This window comes from Montipora foliosa, chromosome 10, assembly GCF_036669935.1.
Source record: "Montipora foliosa isolate CH-2021 chromosome 10, ASM3666993v2, whole genome shotgun sequence".
NCBI lineage: Eukaryota > Metazoa > Cnidaria > Anthozoa > Scleractinia > Acroporidae > Montipora > Montipora foliosa.
The window spans coordinates 10,652,811-10,672,810 of NC_090878.1; the positions used below are offsets into that span (position 1 = coordinate 10,652,811).

General features: G+C 36.9%; 2 protein-coding genes and 1 long non-coding RNA gene across 4 annotated transcripts in view; 1 reads left to right on the forward strand and 2 right to left on the reverse strand.

The window, feature by feature from the left end:
- LOC137973004 (dynein axonemal intermediate chain 4-like) overlaps positions 1-2,525 on the reverse strand; it is a 26,375-nt gene extending 23,850 nt beyond the window's left edge. The window contains exons 1-3 of the mRNA XM_068819707.1: positions 2,374-2,525; positions 1,209-1,398; positions 210-274 (exon numbers count right to left, since the gene is read on the reverse strand). Of these exons, the coding sequence (XP_068675808.1) occupies positions 210-274; positions 1,209-1,398; positions 2,374-2,408 (290 nt within the window). The 5' untranslated portion in view covers positions 2,409-2,525. The remainder of the gene's footprint in view (positions 1-209; positions 275-1,208; positions 1,399-2,373) is intronic.
- A 141-nt stretch (positions 2,526-2,666) lies between these two features.
- On the forward strand, positions 2,667-6,607 carry LOC137973006 (uncharacterized). Its single transcript, XR_011117143.1, has 2 exons — positions 2,667-2,997; positions 4,546-6,607. It is a non-coding gene; the product is annotated as an uncharacterized lncRNA (long non-coding RNA).
- An 88-nt stretch (positions 6,608-6,695) lies between these two features.
- LOC137973005 (mesoderm induction early response protein 1-like) overlaps positions 6,696-20,000 on the reverse strand; it is a 13,610-nt gene continuing 305 nt past the window's right edge. For both annotated transcript variants that reach the window (XM_068819708.1, XM_068819709.1), the window contains exons 2-13: positions 19,991-20,000; positions 19,662-19,801; positions 17,436-17,757; positions 15,797-15,882; positions 15,435-15,501; positions 14,985-15,044; positions 14,212-14,291; positions 13,409-13,490; positions 12,431-12,475; positions 11,277-11,323; positions 10,539-10,666; positions 6,696-9,585 (exon numbers count right to left, since the gene is read on the reverse strand). The exon at positions 19,991-20,000 is cut by the window's right edge and continues 18 nt beyond it. In XM_068819708.1, the coding sequence (XP_068675809.1) occupies positions 8,991-9,585; positions 10,539-10,666; positions 11,277-11,323; positions 12,431-12,475; positions 13,409-13,490; positions 14,212-14,291; positions 14,985-15,044; positions 15,435-15,501; positions 15,797-15,882; positions 17,436-17,757; positions 19,662-19,801; positions 19,991-20,000 (1,662 nt within the window). In that variant the 3' untranslated portion in view covers positions 6,696-8,990. The remainder of the gene's footprint in view (positions 9,586-10,538; positions 10,667-11,276; positions 11,324-12,430; positions 12,476-13,408; positions 13,491-14,211; positions 14,292-14,984; positions 15,045-15,434; positions 15,502-15,796; positions 15,883-17,435; positions 17,758-19,661; positions 19,802-19,990) is intronic.

Below are 20,000 nucleotides of genomic sequence, written 5' to 3' on the forward strand. Positions count from 1 at the left end.
TTAAAAGTGGGAACAGTCAATCAGTCTGCACATCAGTCATAAGGTCAGTCAGCACAGGAATAGCAAGAAAATCGGTTAGTCATTCAGTCAGTCAGACAGCCCACGCAATGAAGGAAGTCAGAAATTTAGTCAAAACTATTATTAGCTGTCACAACAACTAAAATATAGTAATCTAGTTAGTTACCTTATGTAGCTAACATCAAACTTACTTAAGTGTAGGATCGAGTTGAAGGAGACTCCTTGGGGTAACGTCTTGCCCCATATCATCAAAAACCTTCAGGTGATAACAAAAATAATACAACAAGGAACTTAATAGAAATGAACAACAGGAGGAATCAGTGTGAAAGATTAAAAAAAAAAACATGAAATATCTAGAGAATTTTTCAAGTTTCAAAGAGCATGATATAAGGAAGGAAAGCCATAGCTTCCCCTCCCTAGCTAGCACCTTGGGATCAAGATACATCTGGATTGCACCTAAATTAGATGCATGCAGATTTTGATAAGCGTCAGGGACCGGAGTCTCTGCTCTTACATGTACCTTTCTCCTCAACTGTGACAAATTTAGAAAATAATAATATACCCGATAAATGTCACAAAGTATTCCTCTAAATCTACTGTTTAAGTATAAACACAAAATATTGTTATTACCCTAACTTTCAAATAATACGAAAGCTATTGATGTCCACCAGATTAATTGTTGTACATGCATTTACATAGTTGACATTTTGACTTAAATGCCACACCTCATGAGACCTATGTGCATCTAATTAGGCGCAATCCTGGACAATGTCATACAGTAAGTGCTGGGATCAATCCATTCTACCCTCTCCCCTGGATCTGCTACTGATGTAACAGGGTAATTGGGTTAATGTTTACACTGTGACACTCTCTCTAGTCTCAACGAAAAACAAACTGATGAAATGGTATATGAAATGAATCATATATGAACTGCGGATATGATTCATTTCATATACCGTTTCATCATTCCTCACGGGACCATTAGAACCCACAAATGACCAGCTCCCAATGTCAGTGGCTTCATAGCTCAGTTGGTTAGAGCATCACACCGGAATCGCGAGGTCACGGGTTCATTTAACCCCATTGAAGTCCTGAATTTTTTCAGGCTTCTCTACGCAATTGCAAAAATTGCACTCATAACTGCGAAGATCATAGCTTCACTTGAAAAACAAACTGTTTTCAAGACCCACCTGGACTGGAGGTTTAGACAGTACTTTCTCCCCTCTACTGGAATCAATTGCCACACTCTTTCGACTTGATGAATTAAAAAGATTACTCCTTGATCCCACGCCAGTGGTTCGTATGCTCCTGGTCCCAAAGCTGTGACTGCTTTTACGACTGATGGTCATGCTTACACTGGCAGCTCCTACTCCAGGTTTCCTGAAATATAAACCAATGACATTTCTTGGTGAGCCAGATCAGGAAGTGCAGTTTGTACAGAGGCTAAAGGCATTAGTACCTTAATCTAACCTGGACTTACACGTTTCCTCGTCTGCAAATCTTTTAGAGGTTTTCCTGGGTACTTCAGTTTGTCAAAAACCAACATTTAATTGATTTGTTATTACAATTGTTATTACTGATGATGTTGTTGTTATTGTAATAATAATAATAATAATAATAATAATAATAATAATAATAATAACGCAATGTTAAGAAGCTGCAGAATGCCTGACCACTGCTGTCAGTCTTAAACTGCATTCTTTGAAGAAGTCAAGTCAGAATATAGTACAATAGAATGTTTAAATTATAGTAATAATTGACATGCATGTTTCGACAGGGTATCCTGCAGATATAAGCAAAATATACACTGTATATAGGCATGCAGCCCTCGTTGTAAACTTCACGTGTTTGGCTGTTTTTCTCAATAAATTATACAAATAACCATTTTAAACATTATTTTAATGAACAAGCAAAAAGACAGTCAAATACAAAAGAAAAATCACTTCAAAAGAGAAGCTTTTGTTGTTCTTCATTTGTTGTTAACACTAGTATATCAAGAGGCTGTCACCAAGTCAGGGAAGCCCTGGATTTTCCAGGTTTCTTTTAGAGATAATTGCATAAATTGTTCAGGTAAGTGCAAGGGTAACTTCTCCCTTAATCTTTCGTTGATATGTAATATAAAGTTCTGTCATCTAATAATTAAACGATTAATTCGAAAGAAACATGAACCAAGCCGATAAACAACTTCCATATTTCTTTCATGGCCTGAATCGATGGGAGCGATCCAGACATCGACCGTTCTTTTCTAAAAGTGAGCTTCATCATACTCATCACAGCTCAGTCTGCTTGAGCATGAAATCTAGATCATAAGGAACTTCCACTTTCCGACAAAGAAACAATCATTGGAGCTCTTACATCGGTTGTTTCTTCCTGTGGTCGCCCCTATTCATGGTTGCAGTTTTGGCAATCCGACAGTAAGACTCTCTCCTTGTTCGTTTTCGGCAAAATACCAATAGCAACTTCTTGAAATTTCAATCGGTTGTTCACAAGACAAGCCAATGTAAACGTTGCTATGCATTTTGGCGATAGGAGTCTGGGACTAGACAGAGTAAGCATGCGTTTTGATTTCTACCGCTGTGTCTTGCCAACCAACACCGGCAGTCCACCGGCAGTCCACCGGCAGATACCGGTGATGCAACCGTCATAAAATCTGAGAACGATGACTGGCACTCAGTTTAAATTTACTAATCTTCTACCGGGTCCTGACAAATGTAGCACGTACTGTATATAGTACAAGCAATGCAGAAGTCAGCCACCCAAATTGAGACGTACGGTACGGCAAACCAGACAGCTTTCGTAGTTGTGTGACAAATGATGCCCGCGAAATTTGGTACACTATCTTCAGCGGAATCCCACTGTACATCCGGACGTAATTACGGCATGTATGACACCATGAAATGTTCCGAGCAAATCATGACAACAAAGTTGCAAGAAATGGCGTTGATGGATGCAAGAGTGAAAGAAGTTATTCCTGCTTTGGTAAGTTGAAGTTAACGGAAGTAATACTGAAATAAAAGGTGTAGCTGCCGTCTAAAACCTCAGCTGCGAATTTTAAATTTCGTATGTCTTGAAATTTTCCACTGATATTAATTAACAAAACCTAAAGAGTATTAAATTGAGTATTACCGGTAGTATTAAGTCGTGTTCACATTAGGCTTGGATATATGATCGAACTATAATCCAATCGAATTATAATTATCCGATCGAATTATAATTATAAGTTTGAAGTGGGGTCACATTAATTAATTACAGTATTAAAATTGGATTGTTTTCAAATTAAACAACCAAAAAGAGGCTAGGAAGATTGAGGGACCCAAGGGGAAACAAAAGTCCCTGTTTCTGTGGGGCCAGTCATTAAGTGCTTTGTTATACCTCCCAACTCAAAATAGGACAATAAAAAAGATTTTTACACAGAATTTGCTGCTGTTTCGAAGGTGCACGACCTGATCACAAGGGAGTTGAAAGTTCTTGAAAGTCGTTGTTTCCCGAGGGACTTAGTGAGTTTTGTTCGCCCTAGGGAGTTGATGAATCTTGACCCATGACACGTGACACGTTCTCCTCCAATCGGAAAACATATTTGAGGTGGGAGGTATAACAATCCCCTCAACTTTGCCTCCGGCAACATTGAGGGTCTCGGGGAAACAAAACTCACTGTTTCCCTTGGGGCCAGTCATTAAGTGCTTATTGTTTGAAGTATTAGCTTAATTGCAGTGCGTAATTGATGATGGTATGAGGAGATAAAACTTCTAATCACTATATGCAGCGAAGATTTGGATTTGTCTTCATCTATTCTCGGAAGCTATCCTTGGTTCTCTTTTTTAGCTTCTCGCCTCAAGCATGGTGATGATAATCGTGGCAGCCACGCGATGTGGCACCATTTTGTCTCACACTGCGAGGTTACCCTGCCTTTCGTATTTAAATTTTTGCAGATGTGGACAGAACCATAATTGAATAAAATTAGTAGTAGTAGTAGTAGTAGTAGTAGTAGTGGTAGTAGTGGTAGTGGTAGTGGTAGTGGTAGTGGTAGTGGTAATGGTAGTGGTAATGGTAGTGGTAGTGGTAGTGGCAGCGGTAGTGGTGGTGGTAGTGGTAGTGGTAGTAGTGACAGTGGTAGTGGTAGTGGTAGTGGCAGTGGTAGTGGTACTGGTGGAGTGATTTTACTTGACCCGTGAAACAGAGAATAATAGTTATTGTGTAACACTACCTCCTAATTAGACCTATTGTGTTACTCAGACTATTTAGGTCTAAAACGGTAGTGCAGTAAAGAAAAATGCAAAATGAAGAATTTCACTTAATAAACGAAGTTCTAAATGTATTACAATAACTGTAAGTACTAGTAGTAGTAGTAGTAGTAGTAGTAGCAGCAGTAGTTAACTGTACGTAGTAGTAGTGGTATAGTAGTAGTAGTAGTAGCAGCAGCCAGCAGCCAGCAGCAGCAGCAGCAGTAGCAGTAGTAGTAGTACCACCATCAACATCACCACTAATTGTATAGTATACACATTATTTATACTGCCTTCTTATTGTCAGTTTCTCGCAATCCTGGTGGTGATGGCTTGGATATTTGTCCTTGTGGCTGGTTACCAAATGGCAATCAAGATAGTGGACACAATGGAATGAGACACGGATTATTGCTGTTCACAATAATTTGAATATTACGGTATCTTCGTAAGAAGTGCTTCATCTTTACATGCCACTGAGTTTCAATGAAGTTGGTGAACAGTTCTGTTATAAATTAGTGTTCATAACAGTTCTTGAAGACAAGAAAAGGACATTGTTACTCACCTTGGTGCAATACTTTTCCACAACATTGGGCCAGCCTTGGTAAATTATTTTGCAGCAATGCTGACGTTTCCAACACAAGATCAACCCAAGTGACTCTAAGCCTGACTTCACATGAAGTATAAAAGCTTAATTAGTCAACAATTTGCAAAATCTGAACAATGACAGCCAGTTACACTGTCTTGTCATGCAATCATCTGTTCAGTATTATTTTCAAAGCTGTCTATAGGTAATAGAGGATTAAATTGCAAGCCGGTGCAGTTTTTTTCCCAGTCAATAGCAAACCCGAAGACTGACCTTGAACTAACTGCAGCTTTTAGGCCATGGAGATAATGAATCACCTATTCTCAATAATTTGGGAGGAGCTGTGTTGTTCCTCCAGTTCTTGCCCTGTCAAAATTTTGAATCTGCCGTTGGAATGACGTAATTTCGCATAGTTTTGGACGACTGAGAAGGGTAAGGAATCGACTAGACTTCAGATTCAAACGTCATATCTTCCCTTTCGTTGCTTTAATAAAAGTCAATATCTCTGTTCAGCTGATATTATCCAATAACTGCCAGCACAACAGGCATTACTAAGCCATGAAACACTAAACGAGCAAAACGAAACAACATGTATGACGCCACCATACGGTGAATACTAACCTACAAAGGTTGGATTTTGAGATTAAAAATTAATAATGATTGAGGCCTAAAACGTTATTTAATCTCAAAATCTAACCTTTGTCAGTTAGTATTCAATGTGCATGTATGGTGAGTCTGTACATGGACTACTAACCTGGATTATATTTTGTTTCCGAGCGAGTTTCGGTTGAGAGCAAAAAAATACAAGCAAAGGAAGGGAAGGGTAAAATGGATTGCAATTGGGGGTTTTAAGAACTGTTCAGCCTAACAGTTTTCCAAAGTTTATCCCTGTTGTTTGTCACTTAAATTACGTATGTATGCTTGACAGACATTTTTTGTCATGAACCTTTTATTTGTGTTGATTGAAAGTAATTTCTGGGTTTGTTAAGTCGCATAGCAAGTAGGAGCAAGTAATTGGTAAAACCACACAAAATTCGTAACGTTTGCTTGAGAAAGTTGGAGCAACAGTTAACTGATATTTTGGAAGACAAATGATGTGGAAGTTAGTGAGAAGGGTATTATTGGACACTTTACAAGTGACATCATACAGAACTTGCATCGCATTACCCTGCATTTCTGGAGATAACCTATGTGTTTAATTATAATACAATAACAATTTCAATAATTTACAAACCACAGAGAAGACAAAAATAAATATTAAAGATAACAAAGTCATTACAAGAACAATATGATCAGCTGGCTATATCTGTATCACAACTTGCACTGACAACTTTGAAATTCCCTCATATGTTTAATTTTCCAAATCCAGATCGGCAAAGACAATACTCAGAAAGATTGATCCTTTATTGTTAGACAATGTATGTAAGCATGAATAAATACAATATTATTTTATTGACGACAAATTCTCTGTAGATCGGCTAGTCAGTATTGCCAAATTTATCTTCAATGAAAAAAGCAAGAAAAGCACTAAATGAGGTTAACATCAGGGAAGATTCAGTGAGACAGTGAGATTTGACAGGGACATCTTGCTGTTCAGTGCAAGTAAACTTCAGTTGTGGCTCTCTCCCTATCATATTAATAATTATTATTATTATCAGTAAAGGAATTTTTTCATACAGTAACTGCAACTGTTGTGATTCACTGGTATTCATTTTCGTTTTGATCAAATGAATCAATATTTCAAAGATTAGTGGCATGGAAAACATTAATGGCAACAGGATCAAAAATAATAAGAAAAAATCAAACTATTTGACCACTAATATTATTAATTTCATTGCTTTGCCTTCTGCAGGTGACCACCCCCCCCCCCCCCCCCCCTGAAAAAAAAAAAACACTCCCAACAGCAATTCAAAAATTTGTCCAACTTTCTTGGTGATTTTGAAAGGGGATCAAAATCACTTTTCACCCCCACCTCGAAACTCCAGATATTTTATGGACCTACCGGTATGCATTTTTTCAAATGTCCTAAATAATTTTTTTGAAAGATCGTGACAGATTTTCCTTAAAGAGAGAAAAAATCTTGTTCCTCCTTATCTGACAACAAACCTTCTTTAAGCTATTTTACATGCATATAATGAAGTCACATAGAATACATAATTGAGTTAAACCTTCTACACATAAGAAATAACTGCTTTGATTAAAAAACCTTGCAAACTATATAAAAAAAGATACTACCCAAAAAGATTTCTCACTTTCCCGTAACATAAATTTGCATTCTCCTTAAAGTACAAATGTACAGTCATGTAGCTGCATAATTGTAAAAGTACTACGTACAAGATGGAATCCTAGCATTCCCCATTGCAGCTGGCAATGACGTTGACAAACAAAATCGAATATTCCCTCCCAAGGTTGACCGAGTTCCATATTAAAATGAAACAAAATCTACAAAATCTTGATACAGCCCACCACTTAAACTGTAGCCTCTATGGCAGACACTGTCGCAATCTCAAGTCAGAGATTCAATAAATAATCTTGAACACCATGCACATATCACAGTGCATACAGTACAAAAATCTTAACCTGTTCACCATGTACTTTGGTACATACTGTAGTCAAATTCTTATTTCATTGATTTTCCTTAGTTTAACTTGAATGCACCTTTATTGGTAACAAAGCATACCCCCTCGATGTTGCATGGATTCAAAATAATGATAGGGGTTCCCCAGGAGTTAGGACAATGTGCGAACCAGCAACCCATGGGAGTCATGACTGCGAGTCACGGCCGCTGCATGTCATGCGAGTCAACATGCGCGTCACACAGTTATTGAAAGCTAACCGTTTTAAAATGGGTACTTAGACTTTATACAGTAATAATAACTCTTTATCAGCGCTATTTGAAATGTGTGCTTTAATAGACTTAAATTAATGTGAAATTCGCATGGCTCGCAGATTGTCCAGCCCCATTTCCCAGATTTAGGGATTTAATCAGCTGTTACAGCTTTTTGTTATTAGTAGCTATTGAGTCACACAAAATGCAAGAGAAGTTTTCAAAAAGAGAATTAAGTAAATGTTTCTAATGGTTGAGAAAATTAACTAAGTAGTTTCCTTTCTGCAAAGGGACAAATACAATCATGAAGTGCGCATTTGAAACCAAGGTTTAGTTTTGAAATTTTTAAGGATTACCGTAGATGTGGCCATGGAAGACACTACATAACACTGTACATATGAAGATAAGTTAATCCCCAACCAGTTGTGTACAAAAATTAGTATATACTCTTTACAGAGCCCAAATTACGTGAGCTTCCTCTTCTTCAGATAAAACTATGGCAGCTTTAATGTAGGCATGTATACTGCACCTAACCTCAAAAATATTTTAAATATCAAACATAATTATTTACATGTAGCTAGTTTGCTTCTCTAGATTTTTCTTTTAACCCTTTCATTCCCAAGATCAAAACGTTCATTCTCCTAACTAGTACCATAGATTTCTTTGTTGGGTGGTGATGAGAATTTGGTGCTCTATCAAGATCACACCTCTTAAGCTGATAATTATTTTCATTCTCAATACCTGCCTGAGTGACATTTTATTGAAATTGTGAGGAGAATTTACATACCAATCACTCTTGGGAGTCAAAGGGTTAATAGGCCTAATGAGGTGCGAAAGAGCAGCCAAATGACACGGTCAATAATTAATTTTGTCCCATGGTCGAGCTAGCGAGAGGTAAATGTACTGTATGGGTCTATTCCTTCATTGTTGTGAAGAACTAAATTAGTCATTGCTACAGTTCTTTCAAAATTGCAATACAAAGTAGTTTATAAAGTAATCGAAGGAATAGGGCCATGCCTCTCACTGCCTTGGGTATGGGACAAATTTTTGCCAGCATCTTTCTCTTAACCCATTGACGTCCAGGGGTTCCCCATTGACGGGTAAAATCGTCTGGCATTCGACAGAGTAAAATACCAAATCTGGCCGGTTTCAGCCGGTTTGGACGTCAAAAGGTTAATGTACATAACTTATGAGGCATAATTATTAAAAAGTAAAATCTAGAGAAGCAACTTAAGGTAAATATATGTTTGGTATTTAACCTTTGTTTATTTCAAGTAAATCTTTCAAGGTTAGGTTTGTGTTAGTCGTAACATACATAATTCCCCTCCAAAAGAGAACTTAGTCACTTGTGCTGTGGAAAAAGAACGGAATCAGAAGCAGATGTGCTATGCACTGGTAAATAAGAGTGTTCGTGTGAGCTAGACGTGCTAAAATTCGATACGCTGTTTGATAACAATGGTGTGTTACCCAAGTTAGTTGCATGAAATGCTGGCGATCCTGACGATGCGATTGGCTTCAGTGGTGGAGGTTTACTCAACATACTGTTGATTAACTTGGGTCTTCCACTTGGAAGTATCTTTAACTTTTTGGACGGTGGTTCACCACCAGAGTCCGTGCTCGACACTATGACAGACGTTGGTACACACGACTGTTGCATCAGATGCCGGTTGGTGATGCTCTCCGAAGCGTCCTGGCGTGTCAAAGAAACTGTCACTGGGTTGGTGTTGGAAACATTGACCGTGACGACTGTGGTCTGTGCGGCTGTCGGTGCGGCTACAGTATGCATTGGTTGCGTTGCTATAGGCTGACTCTGAGTCTGGACAGAGACAGGAGTTATTCCGTTCCCTGGTCTCACTCGCGAGGCGAAGTTGTGTGGACTGGAGGCCCTACTAGAGGCAGCACTTTCGTTTTCATCCAGAAACCTGTCCATGTAATCCCTGATCAAGACCAAGAAAAACCAAACATAAACATGTTGCCCTGAAAAGTGATTTCTTTATGGTTAGAGAGGCAGTTTCTAAAAATGGGAAAGCTAGTGACCAAAATGACTGATGATGTTTTATTATTTCCATGAAAAATCTTACAAAACTCTACAATCCAACCTTTCCTTAGAAGACACGAGAAAAAAGCACTAGTCCTTTATGCATAGCTGATTTAAGTCATGAGAACCACGTAAAAAAATTACATTGTATTTACAACAAAAGAATACCATCCGTTTGTGTTAGTTTTAAGTTGGGCTTTCATAACCATTCATCTTTACTCAGGGAATAGAGTCATGAGCATACTTGAGTTTAGTTGTAAGCATGTATTTCTAGACAAATGTAAGTGACGTTAAAGGTATAAATAAAGAAAAAAAAGCATAAGAGGACACTTTGCAACACTTGTTAAATTCCCCGTGGATCTGAGTTCATACTAAAAGTTGGCAATCCGGCATCAATGCCTGCTTACGGAAAATTACATCTTTTCATAGTTACACTACTTGCAATCCTGCATTGATGCTTTCTTCTGAAGAGGAATATTATTCATAATGATCCTCATTAAGTAATGTGAAGAAATCCCAACTAAGTCATAAATTTCCGACTCCTCCAGATATTTTAGTCCCAAGTATAAAAAATTCAGTAAAAAAATGTTACCGTCTTGGTTACAATTTCACACCACGCCTAGGACCCCAATTTGAAATGACAACGACTTGCACGTTGCAACGCAAAAATTCATTCAAAACAGGAGTGCATTCGGCAATTAAATTTTGTGATGTAACAAAAAGGATTAAAGCTATCCCTCTCACAGCTTGGTCATTAGGCAATACAGTGAAGACCGCAGGAATAGCAGCATTTATTTACCCACGCGTATCATGCACGTAAGTCCGCCATATTGTAAATGATTTTTGACTTACGTGATTCCAGGGTGAAATGCATATTTTTTCTTGGTTAAACGGGTCTGGCAAGCGAAGGCATCATGTCTTTCAGTTTTCTTCCATAAATAGTAGAACTGGACTATTTCTCCCACAGTCCGTGATATCACCTACATTTACAACATGTCAAATGCATTTAGTATGATTATAAGCATTTTATCAGTTCATTTATATCTTGATAGGGATAGTAATTTGAATGTAAAATTCTATACTGCATAAAAAAAATAAATAAATAAATAACTTGGTTTACTTTTGTGGTTACCAGTATGGGGAACTAATTTATAACTCGAATGCCATGCACAGGTTTGTAATACTGTACTAGTGTGAGTTGTGACTGGCCAAAGTCTAACTTGCTGTCCAGGAACTGTACAAACTGTACATTCTTGCCCAATCAGAGACAAATCACGAACAAGTTGTCACTTGCTCATACCTGTATACATGTGTATGTCGCTATGCTTGCCGTGTCAGCTGTAGTTATTTGCTTTTTAATTAGCTCATTTCATTATCTGCTTCTACTGTGATTGGTTAACATGTAGTTACGGCATTGCGTACTGACAGAGATGCATGTACCGTAAAGTAAAACCAGCTTATAAAAGAATTTAAAAGGATTTTAAACGCAAAAATGCATCTCATTTCTATTATAATGAAAGTAGAGAATTATTGGGCACTACTTTAATGGATTTACAATTACAGGTTATTAGAATCTTGACTATGCTGTACCTTGTTCTTTTGAATTTGTCTGAAGTCCTTTCCATACACTCTCAGACCTACAGGGAGAACAGAATATTTTGTTTCTGACAGCAACAGAACTTATAACAAATTTGTCGCATACAGTCACTTGATGGTGAAATGTTTCCGAGTAGATGACCAGTCTTAAGGTCTCTATTTTTCATCCCATGGCATCATCAGTCACCCTTCTTTGAGCTTTGCAATATTTTTAAGTGTCTGTCACCTTAAAATACTCTTCCTACAAATTAACACACTTAATAAAGTTTCTCATTCAACGTCACTGTTTTAGAAGCTCCCAAAAAGTGGAAAAACCAGTCATGATTTGGTCTAGATTTTGTACATGTAGGACTGAGCAAGGAAGGGAAAAATAATAATGATGAGTTTAATACTGGGTTGATGTCAAAAAATACTGTAATTCATTCAGACGCTTCCTTGAGAACAGCACGGCAAAGTAGTTTGTGACTGTCATTAGGGAGATTACGAAATGACGACGCCGAGAGCAATAACAACGCTACAAAACAATAGGTTTAGTGAGCAAAAACAATGGCTCTAGATCTGCACGCTCTGCAGGTGCGTTTTACATTTTTGGTACATTTCTTTGCCGTCATCTCCTAGATGATGATGTGAAATGACCAAATTCAAGGTTCTGTGGAGGAAATTAGCACATGACGGTGAAATTTCAATTCTCTCTCTAGGCGTCCAATCCACTCATACCAGTTTAATTCCTCGACAGTTACAGTGTGTACTACACATTTTTAGTGCGAAACGACATGAAATAGCTTTGTAGCGATATGAATAATGCAAACTCGTATTTTTAAATGAAATCCTCGGAGCCGTCGTTGTCTTTGTTTCGTAAGCTCCCTATTAACCCACTATCAAACCCTTCCCCAATTAATGCTTTGTCATAAATCAAACTAACACCTGGTCCAGTTTTCCCATCTTTCAAAGCAAACAGAGACGTGAGTTTTCAGGAAAAAGGTTATAAAAAGAAAAAAAATAGTATGCTTAGGAAAAGTCCAACAGATACAGTACTGTAATTGTGGAATAATTTGTTGAGGACGCAAGCTACACTGTATTCAAAGAACATGCTTTTGTATTTTAAGTTTTCAAAGTTTTTTTTTACTTTATGGGGCAAGAGGACCTACCACTTTCAAAGTCCCTGCATTCATCTTCAGACCACAAGGCCATTTCTATAAATATAATGAAGGAGAACAAGAGAGCAATATACAATGTTTTTTTTTCTTCTTTTTTTAAAAATAAATAACAACAACGTTCAACTGCATTGCTAAGTGGTGGATAAGTGGCTTTAGGAGCCATCCTGGAGCTTCCACTATTGACAGCCAGCTCCAAGATGGAGACTGCGCCGATGGCTGGCAAAAATTTGAAAAACCAGCATTGAGCCCCCACACCCTAGAGAAGACAGGCACTTGCCACACTGATAAACAGAGGAAAGTAGAGGGGAGGGAGGGAGAGAAAAAACTGTTAAATGCTCCACACAAAATGCTCCTTCTTCCTGCCACACCAATGAATAAGCTGTACCATGTGCAAAGCACAAAGAATCTCACGCATGCGCAAACATAACAAAACCGCCAACAACAATTTATTGACTGCAGTCGCTCCTAGTTGTTACCTCAGTTAAACTGCATTTAACCTCATTAAAACTGTCGCCAAATGGTGAAGAATGCAGTCAATAAATTAAGCTCTCTTGTTGAGCACTTGATCAGACACTCCTAATTTTTTTTTTTAACAAAACTTAATGTTTCAATATGTCTCCTGTCTTTGTCAGTTGCAAAAAAAATTATTTTGAAAAACTGTTGAATTCACAACAACCAAGACAAGAAAGCATGATTAGCTATCGAGTAGTACAGTAAGATCTTTGCCTGTTACAAACTTGAACAAGAGTTTAAAAATTTAAACTGTTCAAAATGCTACTGACAATACCTAGTGGGAGAGGAGCGCTAGTGGTCACAACCGCTCCTCTGTTCTAACTGTTCAAGTTTTGTAAGAAGCACTAGTATTCTTCTTTTCATTATCTTTTTGTGCTTCTATTGTCTACCTTAGTCAATGTGTACTTAGTTAAACATTTGTCACTTCAAATAAGAAAAAATATTGAAGATGCAAACCTGCTTGTGGATTGGCCTGTGACTTTCTCTTTCCAATTGCTTCTTCTACCAAGTAGTTACATTGTAAAAGCAAGTAGAGTGCCTAAAATTTAATGGCAATTTTAAAGACAGTAGTTATCAGTGCTCCAAGCTGCCACCGTTTTGGTCGCCATGGTGAGTACAAAATAATTGTGTCCACTAAAATTTTGAGGAAGGTAGCCAAATGTACACAAAGTTCACAGAAGTAGCTTTCTTGTCACACGAACGTTGTCCTTGCAATTTGGGGTGACATTGATTCAAACGTCATGCTAAATCTTGTTGGCCAAACTGAATGCATGCATAAATTTGTGATCTGCCATCTTGGATTTTAAGGGAACAGAGAATTGTGGTCTAGATCTACCTCATTTTAAAATTTGAATTTGGCACAACATTTGAATCGGCTAGAGCTCAAGCTATGGTCGCACTGAAATGAAACTCAATAGACCATTTTCGAATTCTCACGGCTGGACTGGATCTAGCATGAAATGGAGGCTAATGCAGACAAATCTTTTCAAATGCAAATTAATTTGCCCGCATCAGCCTCCATTTCATGCTAGATCCAGTCAAACCATTAGAATACAAAACTGGCCTATTTAACTGAGTTTGGTGCAATGATAGTGCGACATTTGAACCAGTACAGCCTTACTGTATCCAAAATCTGGTGATTGTGCTACATGTAAGTGTAATGGATTAATTACATCAACACTCCTCTTGGCCAAAATCCAAAATTTATTCAATTTATTTTAAATACCTTTACTTAAAAAACAAGAACTTTATTATGTTACCTGCTCATCATCTCTAAGAACATCTCTCCTTACTCCCTCCAAACCAGGTATGTGGCAAATTGAGTTCAAATATCGCTGCACTGTAATACAATAAACAATGCCAAAACTTTTCTTTTAACCCCAAGAGTAGGAGGTACATGTTGTCACAATTTTGACTGATAACAACAATAAAAGCAACAACAACAATAATGATAATAATAATAATAATCATTATTATTATTATTAGTAGTAGTAGTAGTAGTAGTAGTAGTAGTAGTAGTAGTAGTAGTAGTGGTAGTGGTAGCGGTAGTAGTATATACTAAAACAGTGGATTAAGTCGAACATGCGTGATGATTGGCTACTCAAACTCCAGATATTATTTACTATTAACCTCCAAGCAATTCGCGCAGAATTTGCATCCGAAAATGTTGTAATCTTTGCAGGAATAAATGAGTTATATTCATCTTTTTGTGCTATATTATTATATTAATTATTCAATGTTTTAGTATATATTACATGTAAAACAACAGTACTATTCACCTAAGTGTCAATGGCTAGTGGTGAATAATTACCTCGCCGCTTCACGGATCGGTAGATATCCACCACTAACTACCTCTACTTCGGTGAATAGTTTATTATTATTATTATTATTATTATTATTATTATTATTATTATTATTATTATTATTATTATTATTATTTCTTGTTTATATTATCAAAACCTTTAATTTCTTTTCCTATACACTGACACATCTTTTTTATTGAAAAGTAAATTTCTTACAAGGTGATACTTACATTCTTTTCCGCTGACTTTCTTGGGGTCCCAGAGGCATTTGTCATCTTTCGAGTAGGGATCTAGGGGCAACAAACTATTAAGTCAAAGATCTTTTTTTACTCTGTTGGAGGTACATTTAACTTTGTTATAAACATTGTTTTGCTTCATAGACAAAGAGAACAAAAAGGCTGCATATTTTAATTTAAAAAAAAATGATGATGGTCAAAATAAAAATTAACCAAGAACAAAATGTTAATAACAATGATAATAATAAATAGATACCGGTAATTTGGTTCTCAATTTGGATGGCATTTTTCAGTTTGTACAATGTAGGTTTTGGTAGATTAATATGCACACTTTACTCTCATCAAAAAAATGGCAATTTTATGAGGATGATCTACATGTACACTGTAAGTGCAGAAGGAGGTTTACAAGTCCTCAAGCTTATTGAAACCAGCCACAGTACTCACCATCTTCATAATTTGGGCCCATTGTCTCTGGAACATCTGCCTGGTGATCAGATCCAATTTGAATCTCCTAGAAATTAATACTTAGCAAATTACATTCAATTTACCATCAATCAATCTCTTCCCATACATCATCATACATTGCTTTGTACTTTAAAGCTTTTACACTGTTAATTAATTATCTTTGAAAAATGCGTGGTTACCCCCAATTTTCTTTTTAGATTTCAATAACACTTGCTAAGATCTGCTTCTTCACTAAACCGCGCAAAAATACCTTTGAATTAGTAGGCACCGTCCTTAATTCTTTTGTTAACAAAAAAAATTTACTACTTGCTGTAAACATTTTTTTTCCACTGTCACCATACCTTTTTCCAATCCTCTGGAGAGTAATCTTCATCATCTGAAGACGATGAACTTTCACCCAAATTAAAATAACTATAGGCCGCAGCCACTAGAAAAAAGTCAAAGATAAATAAGTTACTCTTAGGCAAAACCAAGGTGGGCCTCCTTAAAGAATGACTAATTCTTGAGCTATAAAACAGTACATTGTGCAATCCCACTATTAAGGACACCACCTATCACTTTTAAAATGCATGGTGAACAAGAACACTTTTTCAACAGGCATAAGCCCATTTATTATTTATGGACAGGAGTATTTTACCGGGAGCTAATTAAAGACACTCAAAGAATAAATACAACTAGGAAGCGAGTGGCATATTTTTTCATATCTGTCTTTTTTTTGTTTGTAAATACCCAGTATTTGTATTAAAAGACTGCTTTTCAATCTCAACCATGTACGTATTTATTGTCCAAATAACAAAAAGAAAATTACATGTTAGCTCGAAGATGTGAATTTTAATAATGTTCTCATGGCAAGAACAATACATGGGTTGTTGTTCTTGCCACGAGAACATAAAATTCATATCTTCGAGCCAACGTGTAATGTTCTTTTTATTATATGTCAGATGAGTATTGTTTATAAACGTGAAAATGGATCAATTAGAATTGATAGCTTAAAACACTGTTTCCTGAGAAGGATGGCTTGACTGAATTAGAAAGTGTGACTTTTATGCTATTGTCCATTTGTGACTTTTTTGCTATTGTTTGTAATGTGTGACTTTTTCGCTTTTGTTTTGAGAATGAAAGCACCGTAATTAGTAACTTTTGGAAGAAAATTGTTGTAAGTACAGCGAACGTGGTTAACAAAATTTCCCATAATTCTGGGTGCACCTTATAACAGGGTATTTAGGTGAAATTTCATTTTGCTTTGTCACAATCGTCTTCGAAAGTTCAGGGTGTGTCTTATAACTGTGTGCACCTTATAAGTAAATAAATATGGTATGTATGTTTCCACTGTACAGCGTACAGGTATATTATCTACAGCCACATATACAGCATTCCAGATAAGAGAGGGGTCTACAGGGAACAAAAAGTTAAAGCTGAGGACCTGCTGAGACATTACTCAAGGGACAGATCTAGACTTTGGTAAAATGTAAAAATTAATAACTGGTTTTTGTTTGACCCCTTCAAATTCCCTTTGGGTACCTGTCCTTTAAAGCCTTTCTTTAATTAACACTAATTAATAACAAACGTGTACTTCCATTCGGGTTGTCAAAACGTCAGTCAGTGTCATCTCAAACAGTCCTTCTCAGGACTTCACTCACCAAGACGATCGTACTTAACTTAATTACGATGCACTTGTATATCAAGTAAAATTTGCCTTTGCAGTATCTACATGTAATAAGCGGTCCGTGTAAAATGCAGACTGCAGACCAGGGGTAAAATGCTGACTGAGGTTATAATTTAACTGTTGAAAAAGCCCAAACCCTTTAGAAATGCTAACATTTATGCCTAAATGTTGTTTTTATGCCTAATTAGGCCTAAGGTTAGCATTTCTATAGGGTTTGGGCTTTTTCAACAGTTACTTTATAACCTCAGTCTGCATTTTACCCCTGGTCTGCAATCTGCATTTTGCACTGACCCATCTAACAAGTTTTTGCTTACATCCTCTCGTAATTCGCTGGTTTTCTGGAAAGAAGTTGTTATCTCGACTAACTCTTGGTGACGGCGGAGACCTAGGGGACCCTGGTGATGGCACAGATAGGGGGGAGTCTAAAGAAGGAGGAGCCGGGGAATCTGTGTTTTCTGGTAAGATGTTTTCTTCAATCAAGGGATGTATTGGATGCGGTGAATCCATCTCACTGGCATCTATCAACGGTGGCAACGGGTCAGGCTTTATTTCATCCAAGGGAACATCAGCTTCAGGATTGTCTTTGTCAGAGTAACCATAAAGAGCCAACAGTTCTTCCAGTGGCATATCTTGTTCCTAAAAAGGCAATGAAATCAGAGCCTAACATTAACTCAGCTGCACAGTCTCTATTTGTAACTTGTGACAATTTCTTGCAAAGAAAATGAGACTTTCAATCCAAGCCATTTTCTTTGTTATGTCTATGCTGTGGTTTAATTTGGTTTTTGGTTTGAAAAGATCTTTTTTTTTTTTCAAACCAGTTTAATTTTTTTAAGAACACTGCCCATTTTAACATATTTGGATGCAGGGTATTTCTGTAATTAATGTTATGGAGCATGTATAAAATAAACTGAGATGTGTGAAGAAAGGGTGGGGTAAGATTGAGTATCTGGAGAAGATCAAGGAGCATTAGGTGAAAAAAAGAGAGTAAAAGATGTCTAGTTCTTTTTTAGACCCTCTAAAATACCAAGCCCCTGTTTTTTAAGCACATCCCCCAAAAAAGAAAAAATCCCTTTTTCAGACAGTTGATTAAAAAAAAAAACTGTGTTAAATTTTAACCCTTTGACGTCCAAACTGGCTGAAACCAGCCAGTCAGTATTTTACTCTGTCTAACACCAGACGATTTTACTCGTCAATGGGGAACCCCTGGGAATCAATGGGTTAAACACTCACTGAAAAACTATGTCCCCATTAAACTGCTTTGAAAAAAATGAACCGGTTTAAAATTTAAATTCAAACCAAAAACAAAATCAAACCACAACATATACACTTCAGTAGCCTAGCAACTCAAATGTGAGCTGTGACGCAAGTCCAGACATGCATCGAATTAACTTGACCTGCTACAAGGACTTAAAAGATTCACAGCATTTTATCGGGTCAGAAAATTGTTGTATTTAGAAGGAAAGCAAAAGGGAAAACTGGACTCTTGTTGAAAAATAAGGTTCTTGTTTGGGAGCTTCAGTTACATGTAGCAAACTTGGCAACGATTTTTAATGCATCTGTTTAGTTTGTCAAGAAAAAAGCTGAGATCAAGTCACCCACAATGTTTCCAGACAACAGATAATTATGTACTGTATGTTATTTAGTGTATCTTCCAGAAGAAAGATGCAGATGTTTTGTCTAGACACCACATGCATCTTGTCCCATCTTTACACTAGACACACTAAAAAACTTATTTGTCCCAAAAAGATGACCCATTTTTATATTTTTCACACAAGGATTAATAAATATTCATAGTTTTTACTTTTAGCACAAGAATGAATAAATATTCATAGTTTTTACTTTTAGCACAAGGCTGAATAAATATTCATATTTTATCTGTCTTGGTGAATTATTTGTCTCTAGTAAAAATATCATCATTGTGGCCTGCAACAACATGTACATACTTAAGATAAAAATTCTTATCGAAAACAAAACTAACAGTCTCAGATAAACTCTTGCTTTAGCAGCCTCCAGGCCCAGTTCAAACTTTGAACTTCACATGTTCCAAATCTAATGCAAATAAGAAAAATTTATTGCTTTCGCTCATTTGCATCAGATTTGGCACATTAGGTGAAGTTCGCCATTTGAACCGGGCCTGAATGACCTAATATGATAGACAACATCAAATTGGTCGTAATATTATCTGCCAGAATAACTGCAATGAAACACTTAAGAGCTTTTTTACTGGATAAAATCTAAATACTTTCTGACCAAGCATGCATCTAATAAATTTCCCCACAGGGGACTGTGAAGTCTGGATAATTCCATGAAATCAATTTTTTTCGTCTTCTCTTGATCCACACATTTTTTTATGATAACTTGCAAAAACCTTGCCCTTTTAGGCCTCTCCCCCTTTTTATGCCAGTTGGGTGACCTTTTTATGCTGCTCAGACTAGAGGGGAGGTGTCACAAAAATATTAAAAATTGCCTACTAACCAAATAAAAATATTATATTTCATGAGATTTTATAATAGTGGGGTAATGTGAATTTTTTCCGTCACCTTCTGTAGTTCTGACAGTTCATCTTCATTAAATTCCTCTTTGTCAGCTAAAAGTTCTTCTTCGTCCATAGTTGCTTCATCATCAACATCATGAACCATCATGTCGGCAGTTATCTCGTATTCCTGATCCGTCGAGTCACCTAGGAAAAATTGAAAATATAAATATAAGCCGATAGCAAGGGGTCGCAGTTGTTAGTCTGTTATACGTCAACGGGCTTAGCTTACATCGCCCACGAATGTAAAGCTTGTCGCAGGTTGAAAAAGTCTCGCCGTCAACAAATTTGCATATCATTCCGAGAGTAAATCAATCTGATCGCAAATTGTCTCACCTGTTTCATC